Raw genomic sequence first — 12,545 nt, forward strand, 5'->3', positions numbered from 1 at the left:
TTTCTTCTCCTCTCCTCTGCTCTCCTCTCCTCCTCTCCTCTCCTTTCCTCTCTTCTCCTTTCTCTCCTCCTCTCCTCTCTCCTCTCCTCTCTCCTCCTCTCTCCTCTCCTCCTCTCCTCTCCGCTCCTCTCCTCTCTCTCCTCTCCTCTCCTCTCTCTCTTCTCCTCCTCTCCTCTCCTCTCCTCTCCTCTCCTCTCCTTTTCTCTCTCCTCGCCTCTCCTCTCCACGCCTCTCCTCCCCTCCTCTCCTCTAGTTCATGTTCCTGACCTACATCCTGGTCCTGGCGTTCCTTGGGATCTTCGGCTTCACAGCCATCCCGGTCTTCCTGTTCTTCAACATGTGGACCACCTGTGCCTCCATGAAGGACCCCCTGTCCAACATCACTGCCCCCGAAACCATCTGTGTGGACGTCAGGCAATATGGTCAGTGACCCCCCCTCCCATTGAACCCACATTTTACTACAGGACATGCATCACTGACCAGAACCTATGTCCGCACACTGGATGTTCCCGATGCAGTACATTAACCCTTTCACTGACACACTACCAAAGGGTTAACCCTTTCACTACCACACAAAGGGTTAACCTTCTGTAGTGTGTTAGTGAAAGGGTTAAGTAACGCCACCATAGCAAGTGAGGTTTGATGCACAGAGTTTCCAGTGTGTGGACTCTACTTCTCTGACTTATGTTCTTTCTCCTTCCGCAAGTTTTTGGATTGCATGTTTTTGTTTTTTGTTTCACACACTTGATTTTAGTTTTTTTTGCCAATGTGTTCAGTTTAAGAGTTGTTAAAGGATAACTCCACTATTTTGGGAAATTAGCTTATTTAACATCTTCCCTGGAGTTAGACAAGAAGATGCATACCTTTTTTGTCTCTGTGCGTGCATTTTAGCTTTGGGAATAGATGCTCCGTTAGCATAGCTTAGCTTCATCACTGGAAGTGGGGGAGGACAGTAGCCTTACAGTGCCTTACAGTGTATTGCAAGGTCTGACATTGACCAAACTTGATATGCATGACCTTGGTGGGCTCTAGGTCAACTCCTGAAAAGGGGGTCAATGTCAGACTTTGCAATCAAAAGTTAGGGGGCTAATAACCCTTGCCATAATTTCAGTGCGCCCCTAACTTTTGATTGCAAGGTCTGACATTGACCCCCTTTTCAGGAGTTGACCTAGAGCCCACCAAGGTCATGCATATCAAGTTTGGTCAATGTCAGACCTTGCAATACACTGTAAGGCACTGTAAGGCTACTGTCCTCCCCCACTTCCAGTGATGAAGCTAAGCTATGCTAACGGAGCATCTATTCCCAAAGCTAAAATGCACGCACAGAGACAAAAAAGGTATGCATCTTCTTGTCTAACTCCAAAATAGATAGATAATTTCCCAAAATAGTGGAGTTATCCTTTAAGATGTCCGGCAAGTTAAGTCACGGAATCTCTCAGTATTAACTAGAACTATTTCTACACGTTTCTTTGGCTTAAGGCCCTCCTCTAAATGTGGAACAGGTTGAAGTTGCTTACTGAATAACCAAAAACATTTTCTGACGGAGCTGAAATGACATACATGTAATTTAGTAGAGCCTCAGGTGAACATGTGTCAGGTCTGGAATAACAACATTCTTCCGGATATCTCCGGTTCCCCAAGTCTGGATTCCGGGATGAGCCACATCGAAATGACATCATCGATCCCAGGGCAATGTTTTTGAAAGCTAAAAGAAGTTGTGGGGATTCCTCCCCTCAAATTATTAATATCAAATTGATACAATAAATCCTGAAATTCAGAAACCAGAAATATCCACACTGCGTTGCTACATTCAATCTGTAATACTGACACACTCACAGAGGGCTGTACTAAATTAGATCTGTTTCAAGGAATTGTCTTCCTTTAACGGTTAGATTCTTTCCTGAGTCAGCAGGTAAAAGCATTATATATAGCAACAGGTCCTCAGACTGGGCCGATCTACTGTGTATGCGTTACTGTACACAGTAAAAGGTAAATAAAGATTATTTGAGTGGATATCATTGGAGGAAAATCACGTAGGAATTACGGTGCATCAACACAGTGATTGGACTGACTGGCAGAATGATGACCCACATTCATACAGGGCCAGCTGGGATAGCATATGCTGTATTGGCAGCCATGATATACTATATTATACAATATATAGATCATTAACGTTAGGTTATGACTATAACCAAGTTCTGTTAGTTAGGGGCGATGCTTGGCTTCGCCTTCTGCACTATCTCGCGTACGTGCACGCGTACTGAATAAACCACAAATGTACCTCTAATACCAGTATTAGTCTGACCACACCCCTCATCAGCTTACCTTCATAAGCAGGTGTGTGGTCACCTGCTCTCCTCCTTCCCAAGCTTTCACCACAAGGTGAGGTCAAGGGCTGCAGCGGCCGTCCGAAGCCAAGCATCGCCCCTAACTAACAGAACTTGGTTATAGTCATAACCTAACGTTCTGTATCGTTAGTGGCTTAGCTTGGCTTCGCCTTCTGCACAAGGGAGGCCAAGCGGAGCCACTTGGCTGACAAATACACCCCGCTGACAGCCCCCCAAAACCATCAGAACAGGGAGGGCCGAGCCCCCCCGACCCCCCCTAATGGAGGGTATCCCCCCTATTAGAGGCTTCACGGGAAGGCGACGGACCCGACCGTGCGAAGAGCTCTCAAGCAACTTAACGCACAGGGTGAGCAGACCGTGGCTTGACCCCACGACTACACACACGCACAACCCGCATGCCACCCGGGAACGAACGGAGGAACAACCTCGTTACTGCCCCCAGAATCACGGGGTCAAGGGCAAACCCAACCCCGTGGCAAGGCCGTAGCAGCGGAGCGCGAAGGAAGACCCAGACCCACCAAAAGGACTGGACCCCCGGAATGGGGGCCCGGAGAAGTCCATGATGCCAGCATCAAGACCCCACCAGGGGGGCACCTAGTGACCCCGCCCCTCACATCGCCAGCGTATTCGGACAAAGGCCCCTCAGCCGAGCGGGCCCTGTCCCCCTCAACAGCACACCGCCTGGAACACAAGCCCTGCAACAGGCAGACAGCATGGTCATAACACACAAGAGTTAACCAACGGAACAGGCAGTGCACCGGGGAAGACCAGGCAACAGGCTGTCAACCCAAGCCTGGAACAACTGCGGACGAGGCAGGCGCCAGAAAGGACAGCCGAAACAGCCGCCCCGGCGGAAGGGGCGTATGCTGGCGTTGTCGCATAACCAAGCTTTCAACAGCACGTCAGGAGCGGGATCCGTAGACCACACGGCCCCTGACAGCTGCCCACAGAAAAGCCCATACGATCGGCAGACGTCATGAACGTGCAGGGGCACCCTCAACCGGAGAACCGGGAGTTGACACTGCAGCAACACACCAGAGAACCAACCACCCAGGCATTACCCTATGCAACGGTTGGTCCCATAACCCCTCAGGAAAACCCCGAAACGCACCGGCGGTACCACCGCAGCCCGCGTTCCGGTTCCCAACAGGGCCATCCCGGGCCTACAGGTCAACGGGCATCACCCCGGACCGGGCCCGGCGATACGGGGAGCACAGGATCCCAAAGGAGGTTAACCCCACCCAACAGGCTCCTCAGCGCCAAAACGCAAGAGAAGAGCGTAATATGGAAGACCAGCCCCCAGCACCCCGCACTCGGTACCAACAAGGGGTCCCATAACGCACAACCCTGTGACACCCGGATCGACCTAGCATTTTTCCCCCCGAAAAAACCCTAAGTCCCTCAGGGTACCAGAACAGCAGATCTGCATCCCCAGCGGACAACGGGTGCACTGATCTGGACCAGCGCGACCAGAACCAGTCCCGTGCCCTAACCACGCCGACCTGCCAACCCCAGGAGAAGGGGCAGATATGCGCGTCTGATCCCAACATAAAAAGAAGGCGCCACCCAGACGTGTCGGTATGAACCGCGTCCGGCGGCCCACCCCTAGGGCGTGAGACCCTTCCCATATGCCCAGACCCATTCCGTCATCATCCCCTGACATGAACGGGAACCCATCGACAACACACAGGATGTCGGAAGAGGAAAAACCCCCATCCCAATTGCTCCATAAAAACGCTGTTTCACCAAAGCAAACGAGGCGCGCCAGTCAGCAACGGCCAAAGCACATCCTGAGCCAGCACTATGTGTGCGTTTGGACATACCCACATCAACAATAGGCCGGCTAGACCACCATATTGAATCCCCAAGACGCCCAGGGAAACGACAAGAGGGGCGAGATGCAATCAACTCCATGAATGAACATTCAACTCTTTATAAAATAAAGAAAAGGCATCACATGTATGACCTAACTGCACAGCTGGGAGTAAAAAACCCTGTGTTTTCACATGATTTTAATCCAGTCACTCCTCTTAATCAGAGTGTAAGACCAGATTCCCCCAGAAACACCTTCCCACATGAGACCACGGTCAAGAAAAAGATATGTAAACTGTGAGACACGTGACCAACAGACTCAAGTTTGACACAAAAACGAGCGCAGCAGGTTAAGTCCTGCGCTCTACCCTCGACATCTTTACGACACCAGCTCATGGAAGGCGTCGCCATAGCAACAACGCTATAACGGGCGGGGAAAACCCACCGGATCCTGTCATAACAGGAGTCGGTAGAATACCCCTCCCCCCCCCCCCCCTCCCCCGCCAAGCACTGGCTTCGCCCTGACTGGCTTAGCAGGAGGGTCAACAACCTCTAAACCAATCAAGTGGGTAAAGGAGGGGTTTATCCGACACCCCCTCCCGAAAAACACACCTTCTATCCCTACACACAGAAAACAACCGTAGCCATTTTGAAAACCTCCGGTAGCACAAAACACATATAGCATAAGCTAATACAATGTTAGCTACCCACAAAGTGTAAAAGGGATTACAACAAAAAACACAAGTCGCCTGTGCGTGAATCCCATACCCGCAGCCTAAGCTATAGGAAGACGTTGAACGAGAGTAATGGCTAGGCCATGAAAAGTGTGTACGAGCATTACTGCAACTAACAACACAGCGTTGTGAACACATACTTAGTTAAAGCAATGGAATATCACCAGTTCTAATTGCATGTGGAGCATCAAGCTAATAGAACCTATTACCGAGTGTAAGTTGCAGACCTTGCTTAAAAACTCGTAACACAACACAACTCATTCCCCCAACGTAACAGGGTAGATTCATAAAACACAACCCCACCACATGATTTGTATTGAAGAAACACACAGTTTGTTCGGCCAACCACAGTCCCCCTTATATCAGGGAACTTTTTTATTAAATAAATAATATGTGATCAAGGCACAAAATCATAGGGGGGCCGGGGAGGGTGTAGAGGAGGGGACACAGAGGGGGAAAAGTCACTCAGCGGCGCCTGCCACCTCGCGCCGCTCGAGTCTGGCCACCCCGGGGAGCCCCGGAGGGACGGTAGTTTACAGTCTGCTGGACACGACGTTCCCTACCGTCTCCTCCGGTCTGGGATGGGCCGGCGGTGGCTGAAGCGTCGCCTCGTCTCCTAGCCCTCTTGGCAGGGCCAGCAGCGGCGGCGGGAGCAGTGGTAGCGGCGACGGAGACAGCTCGACGTCGCGGAAGCCTTCTGCCCCCACCGGCAAGGACGGGAGGCGGAAAATGGGGTTGGAGGATGGATCTCTCCTCTGCCATCTCTCTGCATGTTGAGGTCATCAATAGCAGGGCCTTCCCGAACAGGCCAGCGTCGGAGAGGTCGGCCGTCAGAAGAGGGGCTCTCTTCTTCTCTGGTACACGAGCCTGCTCCAGCCAAAGGTGACGCTGGCCCAGGGTGGCCAGGGCGCGCACTTTACCCATGGCTATGGCTAGCACCTGGGAGAGGTGCAGCACAGCTCCCGCAGCCTGGGTGATCTGATCGCACCTCACCTCGTTCAGATCCGCGCCGCCCGTCATTATCCCCGATACAAATCTAGCCAGGTGGGCGATGTTAGAGGCCGCAGCCAGCGACTGTGTACCGGCGATAAATGACTGGTCACCCCAATAAGCCAATCGCCTAGCCGACCTCCCCTGGAGGACCGGCTTGCATAGGGGCTCCCACACCATATCCGGACAGAGGAGCGCGGCCATCGGATTGTCAAGCCGAGGTACGCCCTCCCCCATACCTTTGACCAACCCCGACACCCGCGTAACTGGTACGTAGGCGGGAGTCAGTCCCATGATGTTGGAGACCGCCTGGCCCCGACGAACATAGGCCCCCATCGATGGGAAAAATGGGTAGACAACGTCCACCCCTCTCACCGGGGGACGCTGCCAGGGATGGCCTATGAGGTCATCAGGGACAGGAGCAGGCAATGGCTGCGGCAGCGGCACACCGTTTGCAGCGGCGGCTACCGCCATGAGCTCGGGAAACAAGGCCCGCAGTTCCCCCTGCGGACCCTCCTCCACCGACCCCGCATCCCTCGCATACAGCAGGCTGCGACTGGTCAAGGAGCCACAATCCGATGCGGCCGACAGTAGGGCATCCTGTTGATGAGGCCAAGGTGGTTCCCCGACATCCTCGAACAAGGCGCCCCGTGGAGCCATTTCCCCCCACCCCGGGGTCTCCGGAGGAGGGATACTCTCCTCCACGGGACCATCATACAAGAACCCGTCCGCCTCCTCCATGAAGTCTTCAGTTTCCATCAGAAATCCAGAGTCGGACGCGGCCTCGCTGGTCTCCAGCAATTCCCCAAACCCAGGCCGTTCGCGTCTGCACGCCACCATGTGACGACGTGAGCGAGCAGACGCAAAAAGTTTTCGTCGCAAATCCCCTGGCTCTAAGACAATCCCCCGTTCATCAACGGGCGATTCCCCAGAAACAGAGGAACCAGAGTCGAGATCAGGCCATCGCCGGAGCGACGGCTCCGAACCCTCGGCTCGTCGGTGAGGAAAACTATCCACCGGCAGTCTCCCGGGCTGGGTCGGCAACCACGAGAGTGGTAACAGCCCAGCACCGGAACGCACGACGGAGGCGGGAATGGAGAATCGGTGGTGAAGAGTAGGTCTAGCGGGTCTACTCTCCGCGGAATACATTATGACCCAAACCTTTTTCTTATATAAACAAGTGAGAGAAGAAAAAGGTTAGGCACAATGTAAACCTAGTCACAACTCTTTTCAACTTATCAACGACACGTCAAGTGGGGTACTACCGAGGCACTTCCTTGTGGTGAAAGCGAGAAGGAGGAGAGCAGGTGACCACACACCTGCTTATGAAGGTAAGCTGATGAGGGGTGTGGTCAGACTAATACTGGTATTAGAGGTACATTTGTGGTTTATTCAGTACGCGTGCACGTACGCGAGATAGTGCAGAAGGCGAAGCCAAGCTAAGCCACTAACGATACAGAACCTTTCACGGGGCCATGCTGGCTGACACCTCTCACACCATCATTATCTTCGCTATCAAGATAGTTGATCACTCATTGTTTTATTGTTTTATCTTTTATAAAGTGATGCTCCGATCAGTTGAAGAACCATCTGATTTGGTACCGATTGATTATAGTGGATGCTTTTTAGATTGATGGTGTTTTAATTAACATTAATGTTAATGGGATGGCGAAAAATCACTTAACTTTTCAAGTTCAGAGCGGCCAGGGACCCTTGAATAGGCTGGACCTGTTCCCTGAGATCATGCACCGCAGCCCGCAGCCCTCTCTAGTTGGTGACTGTGATCCTTGGTCAACTCGATCTGATTAGCTAGTGCGGTTCTGACCCTCTCTGTTTTTGGACAAACTGAAATGTACCAAATCAGAAAGGCTTATATCCCTTTACTGTATGATTATGATTGTTATCATTTTTACATTCATGTTACTGTAAGTGTTCATGCTTTTTGTCACCTGGTCTACCTTGAACCATACACTGTCAGAAAAGGCATGTCTTTTCTTTGTGTGCTGCACTTGTAACTGGGTCAGATCTGAAACAGATGTCATCTTCCTCATTCTTCTTCAGGTATTATTCCATGGAACGCTACACCAGGGAAGGCATGTGGCTCCACACTGGGAGAAATCTGTAATACCAGCGAGGTGAGAGAACCTGGACCTCTTCTGTTCTGTTCTGTTCTGTTCTGTCATGTCCTGCCCTGTTCTGTCCTGCCCTGTTCTGTTCTGTTCTGTTCTGTTCTGTTCTGTTCTGTTCTGTTCTGTTCTGTTCTGTTCTGTTCTGTTCTGTTCTGTTCTGTTCTGTCCTGCCCTCTTAGTCTTCTGTCCTGCCCTGTTCTGTCCTGTCCTGTCCTGTTCTGTCCTGCCCTGTTCTGTTCTGTTCTGTTCTGTTCTGTTCTGTTCTGTTCTGTTCTGTTCTGTTCTGTTCTGTTCTGTTCTGTTCTGTTCTGTTCTGCTCTGTTCTGTTCTGTTCTGTTCTGTTCTGTTCTGTTCTGTTCTGTTCTGTCCTGTCCTGTCCTGCCCTGTTCTGTCCTGTCCTGTCCTGTCCTGCCCTGTTCTGTTCTCTTCTGTTCTCTTCTCTCCTCTCTTTTCTTTTCTTTTCTTTTCTTTTCTTTTCTTTTCTTTTCTTTTCTTTTCTTTTCTTTTCTTTTCTTTTCTTTTCTTTTCTTTTCTTTTCTTTTCTTTTCTTTTCTTTTCTTTACTTTACTTTACTTTTCTTTTCTTTTCTTTTCTTTTCTTTTCTTTTCTTCTCTTCTCTTCTCTTCTTTTCTATACCCTTCTTTTCTGTTCTCTTCTGCTCTGTTCTATTCTGCTCTGCTCTCTTCTCTTCTGCTATCTTCTCTTCTGTTCTCTTCTCTTCTGTCCTCTTCTCTTCTGTTCTCTTCTGCTCTGTTATCTTCTGTTCTCTTCTGTTCTCTTATCTTATGTTCTCTTATCTTCTGCTCTGTTCTCTTATCTTCTGCTCTGTTCTCTTATCTTCTGCTCTGTTCTCTTCTGCTCTGTTCTCTTCTTCTCTTCCATTTGCTTCTCTTCTCTTATTTTCTTTCTCTCTTCTCCTTTCATACCCATGGCATTTTTATAACACACTCTTGATGCCTGTCATTCTCTCCACTAACTGAGGAACCTGTCTCACCCCCCACAGTTCTACCTGTCTTACCATCTCTACATTGTGGCGTTCGCGGGTGCCGGTGCAACCGTCATTGCATTGGTAAGCTTTCCACAATGACACTGATGATGTGCTCAAAATGTGCATGTTGCCATGACCTGCTCATCAGTTGCCATGGCAATCTATGTTTCCCACAGCCTGTGGTTATCACACACACACGGACAACGCTCGCACACACACACACACACACACACACACACACACACACACACACACACACACACACACACACACACACACACACACACACACAAAACTGGTGTATTATTCTATGAGACCATGTTACAGCTGACAAAACATCAATGGAGGCAAGAAGCAATGGAGGCATCTTTGTTCTGTGTTTAGGGAAATGGAGATGCCACAATCTATTACTCATAGTGTAACAAGCCAATGAAACAACTCCAAGGTTCATTGCATCATGAGATCTTATAGTTTTGGCATTTTTCCATTACATTAGTGGAGAGAGATCAGTAGGTGACAGTGAGGTTAAATCGCTTTCAGTGGGCATTATTCTGCATAAGTAGACCCCCCCCCCCCCCTACATATTTCCAAATATGTTTTGCATTCTGTAGCTTTATAGGTTTTGTGTTATGAGCTCTCAAGATTAAGGAAAATACAATGCCATCTAGGAATTTCATTGTGTGGGATGTTTTATAATGACAGTAATTTCCTCTGTGCATATATTAAATATCTACAATGATCAGAAATAAAAAAGAAAGTATGAGTTCAAGTTTCAAGTTTGTTTATTAGCTGTCACAATAAAATACATGTACTTTACGGTGAAATATTTGGTTCTGTATGAGCCCCTGAGAGTGTGCTTCATACAGTAAAAAAAAGTAAGTAAAAAAAATAAGTAAAAGAGGAATATACAATATACAATACAATATACAATCTAAAGTACAGCCTAAGTACAATATAAGTACAGTGAGTAAAAGTGAGTAAACAGTGAGGTACAAATGCAGACAGTGAGGTACAGAACTTTAAGGTAAGGTGCACTGAAAATGCAAATGAGGTATGAATGTAGTGCAAATCTCTTTAATAAATAGATTAAAGTGTCTAAAGTGAGTGTTAATAAGGTGAGTGTTTGTTTAAAAGTGAGTGTGTGCATGTAGATGTGTGTGCAATGAGTGTAGATGATGGGTTGTTACATAGAGTCATTGAGCATCCTGATGGCCTGGAGATAGAAGATCCTTCTGAGTCTCTCTGTACTGGCCATGAGACTCCGGTAGCGCTTGCCTGACCGCAGCAGTTCAAAGAGGCAGAAAACAATCTGCTTAGTCAGTTTTAACCTCCAAATGCATGATGGTCATCATCTGACCCCCTCTGTATTCTCCCTCTCTCTCCCTCCCAGCTGACCACCAGCTGTAACCGTTCTCTAGTTCATAATCTGCAAAGGCCAACATACCGCTAAACACTAGATGAGAGAGAGAGAAAAAGAAGGAGAGAGAGAGAGAGAGAGAGAGAGAGAGAGAGTGTGTGTGAGAGAGAGCGAAAGAGAGAGAGAGAGTGTGAAAGAGAGAGAGAGGTGGAGTAGGAGGAGGGTTAGGGACAGAAGGAGAGGAAGAAAAGGCGTTGAATGAAAGAGAAACAGCGCTGGGTAGGAAGCTGTGTGTAAGAAATGTGCCCTCATGCAAACTCACTGACTGTCACTGTGGGACCGTCTCCAACCACAGACGGACATTTAGCTGCAGCGCTGCCAGAACTGGAGAGACAATGAGAGAGTGAGAGAGAGGGTGAGAGAGAGAGAAAGAGTGAGAGGGTGAGAGAGAGGGCACTGAATCTTAAGCTATTTATGAGAAAGCACATCAGTTTTAACCCTTTCACTACCACACTACCAAAGGGCTAACCCTTTCACTGTGACAATACAGAAGGTTAACCCTTTCACTGCCACACAACAAAGGGTTAACCCTTTCACCACCACACTACAGAACCCTTTCACTGCCACACTAGTCAATGCAATTATTTGTTTTGATTTGATATTGTGTGTATTTTATTACATGTTCGAAAAATAAAGAATTCAAATCCAATCAAAAATCAAATCACTACAGACGGTATTAAAAGCAACATACACACAGACACAGTATATGACTTACAGTAGAGGAAATGTTATAGCTAACCTAACTTTAGCTTGTGTGCACAAACTAACTTCTGTCGCAAAAAGATGCTGCTGTATTTGCCTTTCGCTAATACAGTACAGCAGTGTATAACGTAGAATAAAGTCGACTATAAAACACTGTATCGTCAGCATCTCAGCAGACTGGACCTGCAGGCTGCCACATTTAGTTACTCATATAGCTTCTTCTGCCTTTGACTAACCCTCACTTACCCGCTTTACCTCTCCACCCTACACCACCCCTCTGTTTCTCTGCTCTCTCCTTTTCTTCCTCCCTCGTTTCCTCTTGGTAGATCCATTACCTGATGATCTTGGGGGCAAACTGGGCCTACCTGAAGAGTGCCGTCACCACGCACGAGTACCAGGACATCAAGACCAAGGAGGACGACCAGGACCTGGAGGCCGAGGCGCGCTCCAAGGAGGGCCAGAACTCCTCCTCCTACTCATAAGGACAGGCCAAACGCCTCCCCCCCCCCCCCCCCCCTGCACCGCCTTGCCCTGCCCCCCGCCTCTCCATACCCCCACCCCCCATCCCCATTCCACCTAACACCCTCCACCACCTATCCCCTCCCTCTGAATAAAAACAAACACCTCGGCCACGTTCGATAGCCTCGCCTACCGATTCTAAAGTTTAGTCTAAAGTCCACAAGGGTTGTAGTGGGTGAGCAGCTCACATCAAGGGGAGAGGGTTGTAGTGGGTGAGCAGCTCACATCAAGGGGAGAGGGTTGTAGTGGGTGAGCAGCTCACATCAAGGGGAGAGGGTTGTAGTGGGTGAGCAGCTCACATCAAGGGGAGAGGGTTGTAGTGGGTGAGCAGCTCACATCAAGGGGAGAGGGTTGTAGTGGGGGAGCAGCTCACATCAAGGGGAGAGGGTTGTAGTGGGTGAGCAGCTCACATCAAGGGGAGAGGGTTGTAGTGGGTGAGCAGCTCACATCAAGGGGAGAGGGTTGTAGTGGGTGAGCAGCTCACATAAAGGGCAAAGGGTTGAGATCAGGTTTGTGCCGAAGGGGGGTATAGGTCTAAACAGCAGCAGAGTTACGAACAGAAAGAGTTCATTTTGTCGGTTGAACTCAGGAAGATCAGTTTGCAGCTCTTCCCCACCTCCCGCCCCGCCCCACCCCCCATGCACACATTCAGGCGACGGCTAGCGAACGTGTCCCGGCTGTGATGGCCAACGCAACTCCTCGCAGCCTAACAAACGACTCGTTCACTGTCTGCTCTTAATCCATCCCCCTCCTTCAAGGAAGCCAGGCAGCAACCTCACTTCCTCCCTTTTTTTTTTTGGTGTTTTATATACGTATATATATGAATATGAATATATTGTGTGAATGTGTATGAATGTTTTATCTTTTTTTTTAATACTCTCTCAAAAGTATGCCAGGTGATGTTAT

At 49.2% G+C, this 12,545-nt stretch overlaps 1 protein-coding gene across 1 annotated transcript in view; it reads left to right on the plus strand.

The window, feature by feature from the left end:
- LOC311243309 (neuronal membrane glycoprotein M6-b-like) overlaps window positions 1–11,873 on the plus strand; it is an 84,339-nt gene extending 72,466 nt beyond the window's left edge. Inside the window, exons 4-7 of the mRNA XM_084332486.1 lie at window positions 254–422; window positions 7,946–8,019; window positions 9,017–9,082; window positions 11,447–11,873. Coding sequence (XP_084188612.1) covers window positions 254–422; window positions 7,946–8,019; window positions 9,017–9,082; window positions 11,447–11,602 — 465 coding nt within the window. The 3' untranslated portion in view covers window positions 11,603–11,873. The remainder of the gene's footprint in view (window positions 1–253; window positions 423–7,945; window positions 8,020–9,016; window positions 9,083–11,446) is intronic.
- The last annotated feature ends 672 nt before the right edge of the window (window positions 11,874–12,545 follow it).

The sequence above is a fragment of the Notolepis coatsorum genome (assembly GCF_963971535.1).
Source record: "Notolepis coatsorum genome assembly, chromosome: 1".
Lineage (NCBI taxonomy): Eukaryota > Metazoa > Chordata > Actinopteri > Aulopiformes > Paralepididae > Notolepis > Notolepis coatsorum.